Source organism: Gymnogyps californianus, chromosome 10 (genome assembly GCF_018139145.2).
Source record: "Gymnogyps californianus isolate 813 chromosome 10, ASM1813914v2, whole genome shotgun sequence".
NCBI lineage: Eukaryota > Metazoa > Chordata > Aves > Accipitriformes > Cathartidae > Gymnogyps > Gymnogyps californianus.
In genome coordinates this window covers 16,397,367-16,419,552 of record NC_059480.1, presented here as the reverse complement: position 1 = coordinate 16,419,552, position 22,186 = coordinate 16,397,367, and the positions used below count along the sequence as shown (strand labels likewise).

The 22,186-nt window shown below is 45.4% G+C and overlaps 1 protein-coding gene across 1 annotated transcript; it reads right to left on the bottom strand.

Annotated features, from left to right (window-relative positions):
* Positions 1–15,914: 15,914 nt before the first annotated feature.
* Positions 15,915–20,096, bottom strand: GMNC (geminin coiled-coil domain containing). The gene is made up of 4 exons (XM_050902656.1): positions 19,823–20,096; positions 19,632–19,717; positions 18,095–18,211; positions 15,915–16,559 (listed from the first exon to the last, which is right to left on the bottom strand). The coding sequence occupies exons 1-4, from the start codon at positions 20,094–20,096 to the stop codon at positions 15,915–15,917; spliced, it is 1,122 nt and encodes a 373-aa protein (XP_050758613.1).
* Positions 20,097–22,186: the final 2,090 nt, after the last annotated feature.

Here is a 22,186-nt window from a genome sequence, read left to right as displayed (position 1 = left end):
ATCACAACTCTATCACTTTATGGGACTGCATCCATGGAAGTATCCAGGTGCATCATTTTCTCTACCTGCTCTTGTCGTTTGCCAGAGCTGTGAATCCGCTTTCTTTAGGGACAGCCTGTAGAGGCTACATGCCCAGCAAGAAAACTTTGGTTGAATAGCCCAAGTTGGTTTGTTTCTTTTATGGGACATATTCTGACATCCTGATTCATGCTCAGCTGGGTTTGACTGCAGTGGCATGTGGCAGGATGCAGCGTGAACGGGTTCATTCTCCTCTGTTGCTCCAGGTTGAATCCTGATTTTCTTTAATTATTCTGTCACTCAGTGATTGCTCAGTGTGTGCTAGGATTACAGGACTAGAACTGTGAAGCCAACAATCATTGATTGTGGTGAGGGCTCAGCCAGCAGGTTGACGGATGCGGGGCAGAAGCTGAACATTTTCTGCAATACCTGGGCCCTCTGTGTCAGAGGCAAGGATGACCATCAACCCTCAGGCCCCACAGAGCTCTGCAATGGGAGTGGGGGTAACAGTTGGATGAGAATGTAAAATGAGGGTCTTGTGTGTTTTAATGCGTGCGTTCAAGATCCTGTATCCTTCTGAAGATCCTGTGTCCTTCTGTGCAGACAAGGATTGTCCCTGATCTTGGACCTTGTTAGCACATTTTAGCTGTAGGCTGTTACTTTCCTAGTGTATTTGAGGCTGCAGTGAGGAGGCAAATCTGATCACGGAATTTCTTTGCTAAAGAGAAGTGAGCAAAACCAGAGACAAGTGCAGAATGCAGCACCCAAAGGTTCTTTGATAGGAAAATACCATAGAAAAGTAAAGTAATATTGATTCTGCCTTATCTTCTTATTTTTCACTGTTTTTGTCTTTTTATCTAGTTTCTGCTTCTCTTCTGCTTATATCCTTCATTCCAGCCTTTCACATGCAAAATGTGTTTTGGCAGTAGGCACGGAGACTCCAATTTGACATTAGTCTCAGTCTAGCAAGGCACTTGCTGGGACTGCTGGGCTGCTTAAAGCTGAGTCTGCAAAAGTGAATGTCTGGGGATTCAGCTGTACAAGACGTGCACAGAGAAGCATCACGGGTGGATGCTCTCTTCAGTTTTTTTGACAGAAGAGCGGTGCCAAGCAATCAAAACCTTTTTACACCATGGCAAGTAATAAATTAAGGCTGTGATATTTTAAGCAGTAGGTTGTACAACATAAAGGAAGAATAGGAGTTATGCCAGCCATGCTGGTTATTCATCATCATCTCCATCAGTGTAGTCAGTCTCAGGTATTCAAATTGTTCTTTCCCTCCTTTTATTTCTTAGTAAGCATTACTTTATTTTCTAGAGAGCACAGAAATAAGAATAGAGAATGAACATAATGGTGACAAATGATTGCTTTGGCCTTCTCTGGGAAGACTGTGATAACCTAGGTCTGGTCTCTGTGTGTTCCTTCTGCCTTGCAGTACGAGTTCACTGAGGTGGCCCTGGACTGGCAGACCTCCAAATTGGCGTGTGTCTGACATTGTTCAGCAGGAACACTCTGTGCAGACCCAGGCATGCTCCTCTCCTTGGCATCAGAGGAAAGAAAATGAAAGACCTTGGTCCCAGGTTTGTTGGCTTTATCAGCACACATTATGGTTGCCTCCTCCATCTTCCAAAAGCTGTTGCAACCCCAAGACCAGATCATTGGTACTATCTGGCAAATCCCTCCTCATTTGCCAGTCATAGATAACTGGCTTGCTTGAAGCTGATGAGTAATGCTTCCCTGATGCAAGCTGGTTATAAGCATAAAGGAATAGCTGAACATCAATAAATCACTAATTATTGTCACCCTGTCTACCTCCTTGTTCAGCTTAAACATAGTTTTGGTGCAAAACTGATTCTGCCAGGGCCTCTGTCTGTGGGCAGCTTGATCTCCTGCATGAGAGAATTCGCAATCGTTGGTTCTGTTTTCCCTGTTCCATCTTGGACTTCAAAGCTGAGGAAGGCTTTCTAGAAAAATTTCAGCAGAACTGTTTTCCATCAGAAAATGCAGTTCTCAAATTAAAATACTTCAAGAAATACTACTGATTTTGAGGAGACTTCCACTTCAGGCAGAAAATGCATCCCAAATGTTCTACTTCAAAGTCTTTGACATAAAACTTCTTAATTTTCCTTGTCCAGTGTTTTTTCAAAATGAAAACAAAGGCTATAATGTCAGTGCTCAACAAAATGGAATTACCAGTTTTCAGCTTAGCTTTAGGGAGAATCAGTCAAACTAGTTGTAAAGATTGTTATTATTAGACTTCTCAGGTTGATATAAGGGATGAATTACAGTGGAATTGCACAGCAATTTCTTACAGCTGATTTTTTAAATCAGATTTCAAGTTAAGATGTAAAACTGCTTTTAGTCAGCCTGAACACAACTCTCTATTTCTGAGTAAAGAACTGGACTTGGTCTCCCAGCTCTTGTTCTGGTCATGCAACTATGAGGGAGTGTGAGGGTGGGAGTGACTAATGGGAATGTTGTTGGAATTATTTGCCAATATTAATAACAGCTTGATTGTATTAATAAGTGTAATGAATGAAAGGTGGTGTCAGAAATGCTGGTTGTGACCTGTCTTCCTCTCACTTCATCCCCTGCTAAGGCAAACTTACCACCTCTGCTGCAGCAGCAATCTGAGCACCGTCTCCTCGAGTGTGCAGCTCTGGGAAGGATGGATGCTTGTGTCCAAAGCAGTGCTTGTGACCATGCAGCTGAGCCCCAGTGCCAAGCTGTTTCTCTACTTAGGTTTTTACTTGGAATTTCTCCTCTGAAATGCAATGTTGTGTGTTCATGATGGACTTAGCCTACTTTGCAGAAGGCAAGCATGGGCATAACATCCTGAGGGGACTTCTGTTCCAGAGCAAAAACCCAGCATGTAGTCTGGGCCAAATGACATCCCACATTGTTGTAAAAGTTGTTGCAATGTAGAGTCTTTATACAAACTTTTTACACAAGGATGACCGCTGCCCAGAAGAGAGCAAACTCCTGCGCTGGGACTCTGAACCATGATGCAATCTCAAGAGGGGCTTGTATCTATGCTTAGCTAGTGGCCTATTAGAAACAGTGTGAGAGGAGAAGCTTCCACTTGTACAGGCTTTTTCCAGTGTTGGACCTATTGGTTGGGTGACCAACTGGGAAGTATTAAGTGGAATCTAAGCAGCTGGTGCCTCTGATCTGTGTTAATGGGGGATAGCAAGAGACAAACAATTATTCCACTCATATTAAACATTAAACATGAAAGAATTGCATTAAAATGCCCTAGGAGAAAGGAATTAATTGAGTCTTTTTGATCTGTGGGTATTTCTTCTAGAAGATTTGACCCTGGCATGTGTCTGACTTGGTGCACCCAGTTACATTTTAAACAATAGGGGTTGAATTATCCTTTTGAAAGGGAATGAACATGCAGCTGGGGTTAATACAGAAACCGCCACAAATGGCTGTCCTTTGAGATGCCTAGGGGGAAGGGTTAGAGTGGATAGCTGCAATTTCTGAATTCTGCTCCCAGATGCATTTGGACAGAAGGAAGAAAGTGTGAGGTTATAAGGAAAAATCCATAACCCTATATTATAGGGGAAAAAAAGGGAAGTGATGGATCATGCTCTAGCTAATGATGGCTAGTCCAAGGCAGGTAAGCGCTGACTGATTTTTACCTGCAGGTAGATAGTACATGAAGAGATGGCTGATCACATGTGGATTTAGAATCACTGAAATATTGAAAATCTGAGGTAGAAAGAGACCTACAGAGGTTTTCTGGTCCAACTTCCAGCTCAAAGCAGGGGTAACTTCAAAGTTGAATCGGGTTGCTCAGGGCCTTGTCCAGCCACCTTCTGATTATTTCCAAAGATGGACATCACCTACCTGAGTCCTTGCTGCAGTGTTTGCTTTTACTGTGAGGAATTTTGTCCTTATCTAAAAATATGTGTATCCTTAGTTGTCTCTGCTTAACATAAAGATAATGGAAGGATGAAGGCCAACATAAATATCTCTGAGGGTTTCCTAAAAGGAACTGGAAACCACTCGGGAGAGGAAAGAAGACTGATGAGTGAATGCTGGTGCTCAGGAGATAGGCTTTAGCTTCAGGGCAAATAAGCACCAAAGAGAAAGATGTTCCTCCCTTGTAGCTAGATCAAAAAGAGCTTAAGAAATCAAGAAAGCCAGAGTAAATTAACTATCAAATGCTCCTCACCATTCATTGCCACTTTTCCTCCATGAGCATTACTTACCTCCTTGCTTCCCTTAGGTTTCTTCTTGCCTTAGAGTCAGAGAAGAGGTCTTGGGTAAGCACTGCAATTCCCTTCTCCACTTCAGGGCCTGCCAGGGAAGGCAATGGGCTTCCAGCTGCCTTGGACAAGCATGGTTTGCTGGTCCTATGGGCTAGTGGCCAGTACATTTGCTTTGTTCATTGTAGCCTCTGTTGGGATGCGAAGAGAGTGCCAGCCACAGATTTCATTAATTCCACCATCAGTAGGTCTGAATTCATTGCCACTAATACAATGCCTTTTTCTATGTACTGTGCCAGGGGTATTTTTTTTTGACACCATGTGTGACCTCCTGTTATTTCTCAACAAATGTTGGCAGGCACAACACAGCCGGCAGAGCAAAACAGCACAGTGTGTCACAAACTGGTGAGTGCATCCATGCTGAAATGAACAGCCAATTCCAGAGTGGGCTGAAAATTAAATCAATAAGAAAGAAATACATACAAATATTGCTACCCCTTACTCCAGCTTTGCTGCTTCCCTTTGCACATGTTATCTTTGCCGACTTGCACTCAGGCAACAGCCAAAACAAATTTATATTTTTATTTGTCCTATCCTTCTAAAACTTCCCCAAACTGCTATAAAACGGATGTTTCTGAACTATTCCCAAGCAACTTAACAATTAATTCCTTCCTCTGAGCTGATGTTTATCCTCTTTTGCTTTTTACAGCAGGGTTTGACCTGTTCAAATAATAGATCACAAATAATGATTATGGTAAATGTTGGTTGTTTCCATCACTGGATAACCCATTTTTCTCGCCCTCCTTTTTTCTTTGGGGTTCTGTGCCTCTCCTCCCTGTTGCTGCGTGTGTGCATGTTGCTGTGGAAGAGGAGATCAGGGTGAAGTGCTGCTGTTAGTCATAGGCTGAGCTTTTCTAGTGACAGAAGTAGTTGTGAAGGTTTTAACTGCTCAGATGCAGGACAGAGGAGTGTAGTGTTGCAGAGCGTGACTGGGGATACTGTTTTTGCTTCTTTATTAATAAATCACCTGCATCATGTGCTAAGGAGCAGCTGTGCCATCCTGGGAACTCCCCCTGCCCCAGCCATCCTGCAGCCACCCCCAGCCTCTCTGTTCACCTCTTCCCTCTGCTCAAGCCACACAAGGGCTAAGTCACCACTGTCAGCCTAGGGCTCTGGCTGCTGTGATTCAGCCCTAAAGGTCTTCAGCTCATGGTGGTTAACAGTGTTCAGCCCTGTCCCTCAGGGTGGCTAATACACAAGCACATTTGGGCTCCTGTCTTCTGACAGGGTTTTATTTAGCAGCTGTCAGTTATAGTGCAATTAATTTGACCTGTCTTAGGATGACCATGGCAGGAGGCAAGTGGTCATGGAGCAGATTCATGCTGGGACACCCTCTGCACTCTGTCAGAGCCACGCATATGTTTTTGTGTGCGCAGTATGGCGCACTGGACTTGAGAGTCTGGAGACGTGTTCCCCTGCCAACATGCCTTTCAAGAAGGCAAGGTAAAAAGAAATAGCTTCAATACAACCATCCTGCAAGCCTGGTTCTGCAGAGAATTGTCATTTTTTTGGCACCAAGGAGAGCATTTTAAGCTGATGAGAAAATGCAATAGGCTGATTTACTTGGATGCTTTCAGTGTTTCTTTGACTTTAGCCAGGGGAGGCCATAAGGGGGGGTAGAGAAAACCAAAATATAATGCTGCACGAGGCTTGTTTGTATGCACTGGGGCTTGCAGACACTTGCTAAACTTGTACCTGCATGTGGGCCAAGTGGAAAGGGAGGGCAGGCAAAGGGAATCTTCTTTCTAATCTGCCCTTGCAGAGGCAGATGAACTTCCACTGTCAGCAGCCCCAAGTGAGGCCATGCAGCTTGGAAAAGTTTTTGAGAAAAGAGTGCAAGGGTTATGCCTGCCTTCTCCGCAGTCACGCTCTCTTGCAGAAGATTTCGACTGTTCCAGGAGGCCCTCTGGCTGCGCCCTCCTCTTCCTCCCCATGGGAGCAGGCCTGTAGAGCTGGGGCCCGCCAGGTGGCACTGGCGAGACGAAGTAACCTGCAAGCAGGGAGGGTGAACCCCAGGCCATAAAAGGATGGAAATAAACCCGTTTCTCATTTTTTGTAAGCAAGCCTTGTTTTCCTTGCTGCTAAAGTGCCCATTCCAGAGCAAAGCAAAGGGTAAGCAGAGGCCCTGAGTGAGGTGCCCCGGGGCATTGATATGTTGCTGGTAGGGTTGGACATCCTTTTCTGGTAGGAGTATCCCACTCCTCTGTTTTCTGAAGATGGCTAGTCCACTGGCTCCTTGGTGTCCCCTTTGAGCCTGCAGCAGGGCTCTGTAAGCTACTGGGGTGACACTAATTGCTCCTCTGGCTGAAGTGTTTTGATGGCAGAGGATGGCACAGGCAGAAACAAGGATGTGAGAATAAACAAGTCCTGACAGAGAACACCAGCCAGCAGTAGTATTAGCTACCTCTTAGAAATGGGGAAGTGTGACCCATCATCCTGGCCCCAGGGCTGGCACCAAGACTTGTATATCAGCCAAAGAGAGGGTATTGCAGGGGCAGTTCACTGCAGAATGGTGACAGTGACTCAGTCCCTGGTGGCTGTTGCTAAAGCTGAATGTGAGCCCATGCATTTGCAGTTGTTATTCTCATAGAAAAAGCTATCTCCTTGGATACTTTGACTTCCAATTTGCAGTGCTTTTAGGGAATGAGGTGCAACAAAACTCCTGTCCCTGTTGTGATGGGGAGCACAGCATCACATCCCTGCAGTAGTAACACACAGAATGGCTGCTCCTGTGGCAGCTTCTGGACCTTTGCTACAGCACAGAGTGCACAAACCTGGATCACAAGAGCTGATGGGTCTTGTGTCCCATCATGCTGCTGTCTCTAATTATACTCAGACCTATCTGATTGCCTATTCCAGAAAACGAATGAGACTAGAATTCACTGGCCACTTCTTTTCTCTGCTGCCTATGTCATTAGTATCCAGGGGCTCACTCCATTACACCTGCTCTCCTAGGTCTTTCGTGTGTTCTGGTCACATCTTCCAGAGAACTAGTCCAAAAGTTGCGTACTGGTAACTTCTCCCTTCCTGGTTGATACAGTAAAAATGTCTGGAAGTGCTCCTGGTTTCTGGAGTTGTGGTATACTGCTAGTTTCCCCCCTGTGAATTCTGAATTAAATTAGGATTTGCTTTACAGGAAATTTTAGATAATGTCCGCCTGTGTTCACAGCTCAGTTCTTTGGGCGTAGCCCAGTAGTCTGAATAGGCTGTGATTTACTGCCACCAGTGAAATGAAACAGAATCACTTTTTCTGATTTATATCCTCTATTGTAGTTAAATATTTACACAGTATCAAGATCTTAGTAATTGAATGGCTAACAGATAGGTAGCAAATGTTTATACACCTCTGAAATGGCCACAGGGCCATTGAGGTAATGATATTTCATTCTGATAAAAGGTCTTTTAGTAAGAAGAAACTTAAAGGTCTTTCAGCTCCAGGGGTAGTACTAACTCATGCTGATTTCAGTGGGTTAGTTCAATTTTTACAGATTGCAAAAAAATGACCCACTTATTTCAGAAAAATACTTCTGTTGAAATGAAGGAATTATTGTGGAGGAACACAGCATCTTTCACACAGCAGTATTGTTGATTGCTTCAGGTAAGAAGGCAAGAAATACCAGGCTAATATCAATCTTTGAAGGAAACTGAAGCTGGCAGGTTTAAACAATACATACCAGTATTAAATCAGGACTTCTCAATTCACTTGCAGAAAGGTATCATTAAATATTTCATGACCCATAGGTAATCAAAATTAGCTCTGTTTCCTGAAGCAAGAAGGGATCCTGTCATTCCTACTTGTTTAATTCTATGTCCAAGTGAGGTAACTGGAATTCAAAGTAGGCACAACAGTTATAACAGAGTAGTGACTACTGCTGAGCTGAATTCTTACTTCTTTTATAGTAATATTCAGAGCTTGTAACTGAGCTGACCTGGGTTACACTATTGTCAGGTTAGGATTTTGTCTAGGGCTGGCCAGGAGTGTGTATTTCTTAGGAAGAGGAGTTACTTGTGTCTTGGAACTGTGCGGTTTTATAACCGAAAGAGATGTCAACTTTTTTTAAAATCCAGATCTGCATAGAAGCTTTCTATTTACATAGATTTTCCTTTTTTCCTTTTCTTTTTACCATTGATTGAAATTGTCAGATAATTTTGTGCTGCTGGATTTCAAATGGGACTAAACAGGCAAAGAATAGGAGAGCAGTGGCAAGGTAGTTCTTACTTTCTGTCTCTTGATTACTGAATCCTTTTAGCAGCTGTCTGTCATGTAATTCCAGAGTAAATGTTGGGAAAAGAGTGCAGAAACACTTTATATATTTCAGGTCCCACTTATAATAGTGTAACTTGGAAAAACCTTTTAGCAAAGAGGGATGCTATTTTGGGATCCGAGCCAGTGGAAATGTGAACAGAATTCACTACAGAGCGGTTAAGGTTTTGAATACAATCTCCAATATAATGGAGCCCATTTTCCTATCTGGATAGTCTACATAAAATAATCATTACTCTGTTATACGATTAATCCTCTAGTAACAAGTGTTTCTGTAGTATCAAGCTTAATACCTGGAGCTCAATACTCAATAAAACATGAAATGCTTCAAATGTTACAAAGCGTGCTACTTCTCAAAGGTCACAGGGATTTCTTGGTTTCTCTGTCCTAGCTGGGAGGCAGTTGATAATTTCTTCCTTCTGTATCTGGAATAAACTGCAGTTCATAACACTGGTAAGGGAAGCTTTCCAGTTGACACTTTCTCTAAGTGCAGGGATATGTAGTAGGATACTTGGCCATGCATGCAGCCTATGGAATGAGCCTGCCTGTTACCCAGCTACCTCACAGTCTGGGCAGAGGAGCCCAGCAATGCTTATACCTGTAAACTGTGCCAGTAGTTTACCAAGGAACGCAGCCCTGTGCATGCAGTATTTCTTTCTGGTTCCTTAACCCCAGTCTACTTCATCAGGCAGAGATTACCTCAAGAGACTAATGAAAGATCATTCTTCTAACCAAAGGCCATCGCCTGTGACAGGCTCCTTCGAGCACCGGTACCTGCTGGCAACTGGACAGGGGTCTTCCCCCCGCCTCAGCTCGCGTGGATTGCACAACGTTTGGGCCTGATACTGCGGGATCTCTCTCCGGCGGGGGACGCTTGCTTGCTCGCCCTGATTCTCTCGCAACCTCCGCACCCCCACGGCGCCGATGAGGGAGGGCGCAGCGGCCGCGGGAGCGGCGCGCCCGTTTCAGCACCCTGGCCAGAGCCGCCGGGGCCGCGGGCCGGGCCTCGCCGGCACAGCGGGGGCTCGGGGCGCAGGGCTGGGCTGTCGGGTGCCCGGCTGGCACCGAAGCTGCGCAGCCGTGGAATGAAACACCCTCAGCTGAAGTCCACAGCTGTGAAAGCTTGGGGCCTCAGCCACGCAAGGGGGAACCAACAGCCCCCAGTTGCACGTCCGGGTGTGCAACTGCCCCACTGGGGCCTCAGCTGCCTGGCTGCTGTCATCTGCACAGGGGGGGCTTTGGTGGCACATCTGGGACGTTGACTGCACGTGTGGGCTCTCTAATGTGCCGTTAGGCCTTCAGTCAGCACGGCTAGAGGCTAGGATTCCTGGCCTGCATTCCAGCTCATCTGATGACATATTTTGTGCCCCTGAAAGTGTCATATAGCTCCCACACTCCCAATTCCTGGCCCTGTGTTCTGTGATCGTTAACAGGGAATAATGTGGTGGTGGAAGATGTTAGACATGCAAACGTTGTTTAGTAAATGAATATTTAGAGTGTTCTTGGACTAATAACAGCTTCTGAGGCAGTCGTTGGGAGTTTCAGCTAACCATACCAGTATTACAGCTACAGTTTGAGTGGGATTTTTGAATAAATTGGGGAAAATAGGGACCTCAGACCTCCCAGATCTTCATGCCTCTACTGATTTTTATAATCTGTTGCTTGTGCACCATTATTATACTGATTTCCTTGGGCTGCACTGCATGTAAATATTTAGCCTTGAAATAATTCAATGATGCACAACTAATGAAGCAGAGGAATGACTGGAGAGATGGCATTTTAGGTGAATCACACCTCCTCACTCCACAAATATAGACTGCTCTCTTTATGATGGGATGTCAGCTACCTGGCAACAAGCCAGAGTGTTTATGAATCATCTAATAGACTTATTGTGGCTTCTAGAGGAGAGCAAAAGAGATTAAGGAAGGCTCACTTCGTATCTTTTCATAATCAATAAAGAAACTCACATTCCAATGAAAAATAGATCTCTCTGGTCCCAGCTGGTGCATGGTTACTAATAAACCTGCCCATGATCAGAAAGGAAAGTTAATAAGTAACACACTTTACTTTTGTTGTCAAGTATAGCTGACTAAATAGAGGTTTGAATTCTTTACTCATGCTTTTTCTCTCTCCAGCCTCTTTATACGACACCTCAGTGCCATTTTACAATTCATCAGTTCAGAGTCAAAATCTGGAGTACTCAGAGCACTATGATGAATCAGGTTGCCCTGGATCAGGACGCTCAGCTGCCTAAGAAAGAAGGGGTAACTCTATTAAGTGAGAGAGACTGATGCTGCAAAAATAATAGAAGAGAAGCACAATGCTTCAGAGGGCTGTCCTAATCATTTTCTGGCATGGAATTTATTTCTGAGTCAAAACAATAATGGATCACTGCAATATGCTGTGCAAGCCCAGACTGACATGAGCATACCTGTGGCTGTTACATCTTTACCTCTGTTACGTTATGATCAAAAATTGCACCTCCTTGTGTGGACACTTGTGCTTGCAGGAAATAAAGGTCCCTTGGAGGGGGGTGTGTAGGTGCCAGGTGTGGTGCTGTGCAGTGTGAGCAACAGCTGCATTGTTTAATAGATGCTGAAGTGGGCAGAAAGAATTGCATCAATTAGATGTTAAGTTTTATTAGACATAACTTAATGACACTGGTAAAATTGACATTTACAAATCATGGCCTTTTTCAATCACAAAAATCATGAACATCAACATATTAAGTGTTAAATTAACTTCAATTTCTATTAGCATACCTTTCTAAAAACGTGGATTGTTTTAAAGTGTGCAGCTGCACATGTTACATTCACATAATAAAGCAAACAAACTTCAAATAAAAAAATAAACCAAATATGTTAATACAAGATGGATATTTACAGACAACGAAGTTCACCACTGCTCAAAAAACCTCCTGGGATCCTGGGCCACTCAAGTCACACTTCCCCATCCCGGAGGTATATGGGCCTGGTACTGATCCTGGGCAAGAGGGAACTTCTCACAGTTTGCAGCAGCAAGAATCATGTTTTCTTGTTAAAATGCTATGAACTGGTCCAGTGGTGGATTCTGTAGAAACCGAAGCATGGAAACAAAGTGCAACATCAGAACCCAGAACTGCCTCCTGCTCCTCTATTCCAGCTGCCTGATTTGGTTTTTTAAGTTAGAAGTACAGTACTAAGCTGAAACTCTTCATCTCTGCTATCTCCTGGCTACCTAGTTGTGATGGCTGTGTGAATTTTGTTTCCACTTCTTGCTTTCATTCCTATTGATCTCTAGCTACCTCTGTGGAATAGGAAAGTGTCACAGGCTTCCCTGGGCTTTACCTCACGCTTTTCATGAGTAGCAGGGTGGCTTTGGCTCTGTTTCACTCACTGGGAATGGATACAAAAGGACAAACAGGCAGCATCGGGCACAAACCGGGCCTGAACCCCCATCTCAAAGCTCAGTCTAGGTTTTGTACAGGCAAGACCTTCTCTCCCATGTCTTTGCAGGCCAAAGAACTGTGATGAAAACTGGACAGTAATTAAAAGCAAATAAGCATTTCCAGAATTTTATCTCATGAAGAAAAAGATGGTGTGTTAGGCTCCATTTCTATGGCTGATTTTTACAAGTTCAATCTAGGGTGCATCTACACTGTGTGCCTACACACTGACGAGCTAGATTCAGACTCACTATAGTATCAAGTTAGTGGCAGTGTTGCTGCTGCAGCCCCAGCCTGCACCTAAGGTCATGAGCCCTACCAAGAGGTAAAAGCAAATAAGCTGGAAGCAGCACCACACTAATGCAGCTTTACTGCTTTCAGGCCCAAGGAAGTCATGGGGACACAGCAGGGCAAATCAACATGTCAAACCAGCACCAGCCCAGTCAGTAACTGTCCTCCATATCCCACCATTTGACAGTAATCTGCTGTAAGATGTCTTCAATCCCGTATTCATTTTCCACATCTATTATACCTGTATGAATGCAGGATTTTCAGAGGAACCAGGCAGTTTAGAGTGAGGTATGCTGAATAAAGGCTTTCTTTTGGCAATAGGAGCGACATTTATCTAAAGGAACGGTTTGGTCACTGAGACTTGTCCTCAATGAGAATTGCACCACTGAACTCAGTGGGAGTATTATAGAGAAACAAAAAAGCAGGAAAGTCTCATTCCTCACCTTGGGGCTGACTTGCTTGCTGTGGGTTGGTGTTAGAGTAACTTGTTTCTGTTGTTCTTCATGATAACTCAGGAAATACTAGCTCAAATGATGCTGTCAGGGAAAAATAAATCACCCTTAGTTATTTGCTAAAATGCTTTGGAGATTTTTCCTTTTCCTTTGCAGCGTGCTCCTTCTGCTACAGTGATCAGCAGCATTATTAACACAGAGACCTTTGCTCAAGCAGTTGTCTAAACCAGAACTTTAAGTTTGCATGTGCAGGTCAGAAGTACCCATCAGCTGACAGGAGCAGCACCATGGGGCCCTCTACCCAAATGAACTCCAGTAAGCCAGGCTCAGACAGAAATCCCTGCCACAGGACTCAACACCTTCACGCTGAGTAAAATTCAGGAATCCAGAGGAAAAGACGAGGATTCATTCAAGTAAATTATTCATTGAGCTATTCACTTACATGTATAATTTATTTGCTATGAGACAAGAGGCAAGTCACCCCTTTACAAAAGGCTGGCAAAGGTTCAACCATCAGTTCGTTCCTACTGAAGTCCTACTTGGTGATTGTACCAAAGATCTGACACTTTTGTTCTGGCTCTCTGCAGGAGAAGTTCTCACATGCAGTGATATAAAAATGTGGAAAGGAAATATCAAACAGGTGGAAAGCTTCTCTCTCTTTAGAGAAAAAAACCCTGATTTAATATTTGCTGAGAGGACAAATGTACTTATTACTGCTGCTGACTCCATAGCATTGAAATACATAAGTAATAGCATTCATTAGTATTAGAAAACATAGACAGATCTTTCTCTACTTATGTTTTGCAGCCGCTTTGAAAGATGTGGCATCTACAGCTGTGTTGGGTGTAATCCTCTGGCCACACTGTCTATTCCTGGCATGCTGTTCATCCCCCACACCACACATACCAGGGTCTCCCATCACATATTCATGTTAAGGTCAGGCACTCACCTGACCTTTCTACGCTACCACACACACCAATAAAAACTCCAGTGACAGCAGTATTTTCTTCAATGCTACCTTATATAGTAGGGCAAGAGGAGATTAATAGAAAAGAAATGCCTTGAGAAAGAAATGAGTTGTCTGTCGGACAGAATTTTTCTTCTGCTTTCATTGAAAAGCAGAAAAGTGCTATAGAAACAGTGGTCTTGTCTGACTAGTCTTCATCAGCTGGCCACGTTTTTACTGACTACAAAAAAATCCCCCCCAAAATACTTGCATTTATTCCATGTGCATTGTTTGTTTTGGGGTTGTTGGTTTGCTGTTGTTGTTGTTTTTGATTTTTTGGTTTTTTGGGTGGTTTTGTTTTTGTTTTTTAAATCCAGTGCAATAATGCCTACAATCAATGCTTTCAAATTGCCTATTCTGGAAGTCTGCCCCATGACTGACTTTAAATTAACTACCTAGAAATACAGAGTTTGTTTATTTAAAAGTCTTTTGGGAAATCACTACTGCTCCTGATGGAGAATCCCAAATATTGTAATTCTAAGGCACAAGAGGCTATTTAGGAGATATTTTTATCCTCTAAAAATAAAGGAATATCCAGCCTTCTATAGGAAAATAAGCCACTGGAAGGAAATCCTCAGTTATGGTTATTTTTACTTAAGTACTTCCTCAATGTCACTGGGACCATTCTGAAAGCAAGAATAAGAAAATAACTCTATTTTCAATACTTAGGTATCAAACTACTGTAAAGCAGAAAACAAAGGTAACACAAAACATTACTGATGAGCTTACTTCATGTCAGTTGACTTCATATCATTAGTAGTGTTACTAAAAGTCAAGTCCTGTGCAGTGCTAGAACACCTTCTCTCCAGAGATTTTTAAAGTATTCTCAAGGTAGTGATGGTCTTAGCTTCAGCCCATCACTGCCTGGCAGAGACATGGAGAGGCAAGAGCTGGTGTTGAAGGCTGTGGTTCCCAAAGACTCACTCTAACCACTAAGTGATACTGCTTCCCCAAACTAGGAGAAACATTTCCCATAGGAAGCATGGGGTTATGGGAGGAGGAGGAAGCAGCCCTGACTCTGGGCTGATGTTGATTGCAGATAAATCTCTGTGTGATTTCAGAGATCAGGACAAAGAGGTCAAGAAGTTGTTCGCTAGAAAGAAAATCCCCAGTTTCACAAGTGCAGGTCTTGATGTTGCAGAAAAGCCCCACTGGAGCCACAGAAATTGCTTATGAAGCCAGGAGCGGCTCCCTTTTATGAGGGCTTCCAAAATCAGGCAGGTAAACATGGAATAAAATCCAGCAAAAGACTAGTGGGATGCTGCAAGCAAGGGGAATGCATCCTTTGCAAAAGAAAGAAGTGCTCTGAGTGTACATGACCCACAGATGAGAAAATTTCTGCCACTAATATACTGGGCCAGGGCCTTGGCTGGTGATGGCAGTGTCATTGCGCTACAGCATCTCCAATTCTAGTTCCTGTTCCAGGGCTCAAACTTTTTGAACTCCTTTTATCTGATAGATAAAATACCTTTAAAAGACAATGCAGTAAACACATTAGCCTCTTAATCACACCTTAAGAAAATCCCCTGAACTTGCTGAATCACTTGTAATTAAGTAGCCTCCAGGCAACAGAAGCAAATCCTGTTTATTTTGAGGCATCATCAAAGAATATGACAGCACCATGCGACTGCAGGTAGGTCAGCCTAGTGTAGCACATTAACAAATACCCATGGTTGCCTTAATCCAAGGCAATCTGTGTAGCCAAGAGAGACACAAATCACTTAGAAACTGCTGATCCTCAGCCTCCAACCTATGCCTCCTTTGTCATCTGTGGATATCTGTGAGAGAGGTGCTATTTCCAAACTGTATTCCCAAAATGCTTTCCAGTTTGGTGCACGTGGGAGTGATCATCAAAGCTGAAAGCACTCCAGCCTGGAAACTACCAATCAACAAGGAATAGCTGATGATAGAAAAACCATGAAGCAAGTAAAAGCAGGTATCTCAACACAGGCACAAGAGAAGTGGATCCAGTTTGTACATCTGGCCTGGGGCAGATAATTGTCCAAGTGCAATCTGGAGCCACACGTGTGAAAATCTGGGAGGGAATGAGGAGTGGGTAGGTGACAGAGTAGCACTGAACACAGCCCAGAAGGGCTCATTTTTGATGCCTGAACCTGTCTCAAGCACAAGATGAAGTGTCTGTCTCCTACATCCCCTATGGCTGACCCTCGATGCAGGTGCATTATTCAGCCTGCTTGGGCACCCAGGTGAATCTCCATCCTCCATCATCATCCCTGCGCACGAAGGCTTGTCCTTGGTGGAAGGTGTGCGTTCTCACGTTGCGGTGAGGACTTAGAGATGTTGTGAAGGCCACTTCTGTTTTGTTGGGTGACAAATCACCAGTCAAATAAGGCAACCCATACGCTGGGAGGGAGGAAACACTTGGTACTGATGAGGAGACACATGGTGCTGAAGAAAACTGAGGAAGGAAGGGAGAGTCCTCACTGCATGGATGCATACTGCTGTTAGCTGGAGGCACGTGGCTGCAGCTATACACTGCAGCTGCTCCTTCACTGTGGTCATAGTCTATTGCTTCACCAGGGCTCAGGCAGTATGTGTCTTTTCCAAGGTCTGAGGACAGGGCACTGTAGTTAGCTGAAGTTTCATCAATGGTGTTGACATCTTTTAATCCTAAAGTCTGCAAGACCCAGCTGTCCACAGCAGGGCTGGCTTGCTCTTCACAGGCAGTGAATTCATTAAAGAGGTTCCTTCTAGCTTTGGAAGCATGAGGAGTTTCTTGAGGAACAAAGCAGTGGTCCTCTTTTAATCTCCTCTTGGTGCTTTTGAGAATAGCACACGTTTTTTGGCCATGGCAGGATAGCAGTTTCTATTAAAAAAAAAAGAGGTGGAGAGAGAAGATTAAAATCTGAATTTCTAGTTACCTGGAAGCAACATGTTTCTGATCTCAGATTTTAGATGGGCAAGATGGTTACTACTATCCTTGTAAAAGATACTTTTTCTTCCACCCTGTGTTTAAACACATGGATATGACTATTTTGTGTCTTTACAGTCTCTGCAACAACCCAGTCCCTGAAAGAGAAGAATTTGACAATGTAAATAAGGCCTGTGCTTTGACCGCATTCTCACTTAGTACAGCATGAAATGAGAGCTCCCGCCTGGCTGTACGGCACTCCTCTGTGCTGTTGCTGCCAGCAGCATTTGGCAGGTGAGCGGGGTACGGAGGGGAACGGGGCAGCCTGACAAAGAGGGAGGATGCAAAGGTAAGTCATACTGGGGCAGGTGTGATCCTGGCTAGAGGGTGCTCAGAGCAGCAGACTGACTGGCTTTGAGCTCATTAATCCACCTCAGTTGTCATTATCCCAGGATAAGGGCCCTTCAGGCATCCAGGGATGGTCAAAGGAAGGCAGGAATAACAAGGAAGCTCCCCACCACGTCATGAATTCATTGCTCAGACACCTCCTGTGATGGTTTCACACTGGACCCTCCTCTACATGACATGGAGGGGTGGCCATGTCTCCCTGCTGTGCCCAATGAAGGAGACCTTTTCTACTGCCAGGACCCAGGTCTTGGCATGGGAAGGGGGACATGCCGCACTGTCAACTCAGAATAGGATGTAAAAGGAAAGTCTGCTATTTTTTTACAGGCTTTTTTACCTCGTGCTCAATCCACAGAGCTGAGGAAATAATTAATAGTTCAGTTTCATGGGCAAGGCTGGAATAGTAAAAAATGTCTTTAAGCTGATGAGAAACAATTATCTTTACTTTCTTTTGGATGAGAGACAGAAAATCAAAATATTTAATTAAAAAGGACCCTTCACACTTAGTTTAACAGAACGTTTCATCCAACCTGAAGTGTTTAATTTTGTATTTCACCTTTAAACCCCCTCCCCACAACTTTTTAATTAATAAATTTGAAAAAAATTAGATCATTATTCTAACGTAAATTAATAAAACACATCATTGGAAGATGACAAAACAAAACATAAAACAGAAAGCACCCAAAACATAAAAAAAGGAAAAATTAATCCTTATCAAAAGGGATAATTGACAAAACAGACACATTCAAGAAATATATGTTCAAATTTGAACTTTTCACTGAAAAAAAGAGTTAGATGGAATAATTTTACCTTGCTTATAAACTTAACTTAGTTATAAACTAAACTTAATTATGCCATGGGCTATACTGTCTCCACAGTCAGAACCTTGATAGGATGGTATTCCTGGGAGAAACCGTCACCTTAGATCCATGACTGGCAATGGCAATTTGGCAGCTCTGTGAAGTTAAATAGATCTCACACTGGAGGTTGTCTACACTCTCAGACTTTCCATATATTTTAATGGCATGTACCTATTCAACCCGTTTCTCCCGCACATGTCTATACAACAGGTTTGAACACAATACCTTGGCTTTTTCTTCTAAACACTTAATCAGGGCAGAATTCAGGTATTGTCGGAGGTTATTATTTTCTTCATGTAACCTAGCAAGTTCCTCTTCCTTCTGAAGCAAAGTATCTTGAAGCTGTGGAATAGAAATATTGATGAATAGATGTTGACTCTGTAACTTAATAGCAATTGCCCTATGGTACAGGCTGCTTGGATTTGATGATCTGGGTGTTTGCTTTGCGAACTCAACCCACCCCCTCCAGCCTCTTGACTCTAAATCCAAGTGGCATGACTGTTCAGTTTTCACTTCCTTTATTCTTTAGCCAGTGTTTGAGAAGATTACTCTGAAAAAAATTGTAACCACGGAATAATAACAGAAAACAATTACAGGTAGTCTTGTGAACAGCCAGAAACCGTCATGGGTGCATGACAGCAGCTGCCAGATCTCCTCCTGAGTGGCAGTAAGCATCCCTTTGCACCCCTCTCATTCCCATTTATAGTTGGCTTGTGGGGAAAAAGAGGAGGAGGAGCTGCAGACTAACAATTTATGGGGGTAGAGTGTAGAAGGAAGATGCAGCTGCCATTCTTTATGATACAGTAGTACTCAGTGATCTCTTCAATCCTGGACCCTACTGTGCCAGTCCCAGTACATATACAGAGCTGAGATAATCCCTGGTCCCAAGAGCTGAACAGGTATGTTTTGATTTGCAGACACCTAACACTTTTTCATGGAAAGTCTATGTATTTGCAGAGAGATTTTTGCCTCCTGAACATAGCTCTGGAGACTCCTTTAGGGAGGACAAAGAATCTTCTGCCAAGGACCCTGGGCATCTGCTGACCATGGGCTGAAAAGCACAGATTTAAATGATTGAGGTAGAGCCAAAGAAAGAAGTGCACTGATGTCTGGAATTAGGGTTTGAGTCCAGGGACCTTGAAGTTAGTAAATGAATTTCCATCGACTTCACTGTGTCAAAATATCATTCCAAGTATTTGTTCAGAGTGATCTGTCCGGGGTTCCTCCATCTAGGAATGTTCAGAGTTTCTCCCGCGCCTTGATGAGATTTACGAAAAAGGAAAGAAGAGAAAATAAAGTAACAAGGAAATGCTTATTGGTCAGAATGGTTGATCCTCCATAGAAGTAGGTAATTCTGGTGGAATCATTTCTCATGAAGTTAATCCTGGGGGACTCAGGAGGACACACACTATGTATTTTTAGTCAACAGCGTGAGGCTCTGACTTCCTGGTCATGCCCCTGGTGTTCTCTAGCGCCAAGGCAGCTGGTGCAACACGCTGTAAGAGGGGAGAGATGAATAGGGAACCCCAGAACAGTTGTTCCAGCTTCACGGGACAACATGGGGGAGACATATACTTCAAGCAAAGAAAAAAACCACCCAAATACAGTGGTTTGCCACAGTTTCCCACATTCGTGGCAGTGAGACAGAGACGTGCCATAAACCAACCCAGAAAGTACGAGACGTGATACAAAGTTCAGGTACCGGGCGGGGGGGGGGGCGGGGGGAGAAACCGAGGTTGGGGGGGGGGCGTGGAGCCTTTACCTGCTTGTTTCTGTAAAGCTGGGAGGACAGCTGGTCTCCCCGCCACGCCGCGTCCTGGGCACCGAGCTGCGGGCTGCAGAACTGGCCTGGGGGGAGCAGACCCGAGGGGTTAGCCCGCTCCCGTTTCCTCGCCCAGCCCAGCTGCGTGACCGCGGCCGGGCCCCCGGCAGCGGCGGTGGGAGCGCACTTACCCGGCGGCCCGGCCTCCCGCCGGCCCTGGCCGTGCTGCGGCGGCTCCGCGGCGCAGACGGCAGCCCAAGTCTCCTTGGAAACCCCGGCGGGGGCGGACCAGGGGCAGGCGCAGCCCGGGCCCCCGGCGAACTCCGGCTCCGGGCACGGCCGGCCGGTGCTCTGCGGAGGGAAGGGGCCGTGGCGATGTGGCGCTTGGCGGATGGTGTCCCCCGCCCCGGGTTGCGGCGGGCCCCGAGGGGAGGCGGTGTCAGCCCTGCTCCGGCCCCGCCGCATCCCAGCGAGAAGCATCCCAGCGCTGCGGGCTGGTCCCTGCTCCGCGGGGAAGCGTTCCCCTCCCGCTCCTGTCCCAGCCGGGGTTTGCTCAGGTACCCGTCGCAGGGGAGCCCCGCAGCCCCGGCCGCCCCTGCCAAGCGCCGCCTGCCCCCGTGGGAGCTCCCAGCCCTGACCCGGGTGCCCGGCTCTCTCCCCCCCCCCCCCCCCCCCGCCACCCGGTGGCACCGCACCACCCTGCCACCTCCGCTGAGCGCTGGGCAGTGCCGCCCCCGCCGCAGCCCCCCGCAGCAGAGGGGCTCCGAGCAGAGGTATGCCAGGAAGGTGGCTAAGTTTCCTGCAATCCCTTGGGAAATACTACGGTCCTGAGTGGGTTTAAGGAGGACCTAGGCTGTCCTTGGCCAGTCCGTTCCTCCCACCTTGGGGGCTTGATTCAGATCTAAAGCAGCACAAAGCCAGCAAAGTCACCTCCAGGCTGCTCGCACTCTCTTCTGCCCCTGCAGAAGTCCCAGACCGCACAGTAGCAAAGCCTGGGGTTGTCTCTGAATACACCCCTTTTCCCTCCTCCAAATAAGCCCCATCTGCAGCAGCTCTAAATCTCTGCAAGGCAACGGCAGAGCTTGGAGCCTCCAGCAGGGAATCTGCTCACCCATGGGAAGGCACAGCAGCAGACACTGCTCTTGCAGGTAGAGAGCCCTCTTCCTTCCCCGTCTTAAAGAGGGCACAAAACCTACTGCAAGCCCCCAAGGCAAAGAGACCAGCTTCTCCTTTTCTGCCTCCAGGTCGACAGAAATGCAAAGAGCACTTACCATGTTAGTGGCAGGATGAAATGCAGGTCTTGGGAGCACGTTTCTGTTAAAGCCCCAGAGAGGTTTAAATGGCTCTGAAGGAGGGGGAGAGGGGGGAGACCGGGGAGGCGAGTTTAATCTAAAGGAGCTCCCAGTGACGCCTCAGAGCTCTCCTGAAACCCAGCAATCTGATTTGGTGTAAAGCTGTCAAACTTGTGACGTGAATAAACAGCAAACTTGCTGAAATCAAAGTCATTCTGGCCCCACAAATCAACACAAGGAAGGAGGGAAAAGAAAAGAAGGAGAGAGGAAAAAAAAGCCTCCACACACTTCAGGACAGCACTGAACTGGTGTGTCTGAGTTTCACTCCAGGAAATGAGCAGGGATCCAGGGAAGCATCCCACATGTTCAGAGCAGGGCTGCTGGTGTTGCTGGTGAGTTTTTTGTTTTGTTTTGTTTTGCTTTGTTTTCAAGCCTTGTTTGCAGTTGTAAAATCCAGCAGGAAGACACAAGTTTGTCCAACATGCCTGGTTGAGGGAGCGGGTTTTCCATGGCTTCCTAGGGGTGTGTAGAAGCAAATATGATTCAGAGCACTTCTGTGGACAGTTCTCAGGAAGAAACTGCAGATTTCAGAACAATATGGTCTGCAATGGCAAGCTCCTGCAAATGTCTCACTACATTGGGAATTAGTTTTCTGTCAAGCCCCAGGCTTCCAGAAGATCTCAGGATACAAATGCTGTGACAGTGGTATAAGATTTACTGTCATAAAGGGTAATGTTGCAAAAGCCATACGCAGGTGTGTTAAAGACAGATTGTCTGCATATAGTCACCTCTACCTCACATCAGATTTCCACAGCAATTAAAATCCATAGATAGGCTTGAGTTTTTCCCGGGAAAAAAAAAAACAATCCAAACAAACAACTTTTCACTCAGGATCTGTCTTTGAATAGCGTAGGGGATGGTGGGAATAAAGCTAATAGCAGAGCAGTTGTTCAGTCAGGATCCTGCCTCCTGCCATGGCAAGGGCTATTCAAGGAGGTAACCCGACCTGCCTGTGGACACAATCTGGAGCCAGCCAAGGGTGAGGCTGGGCCGAGGCAGGCCAGGCTGGCATATGGGATGGTCTTTCATTTCTCCCCTGGAGGATGCTCAGTGCTGTTACCCCATTAGCAAGGCTCAGGGACAATACAAACCAAGGGGGTCATTTGCCTTCCATTCTTTTATTACTGGCATATTTTTCTAGGTTGCTGCCCAAGGTAAACCAGCAGCTATGCCAAATTAAATCACTGCCATCTCCTGCCTTGA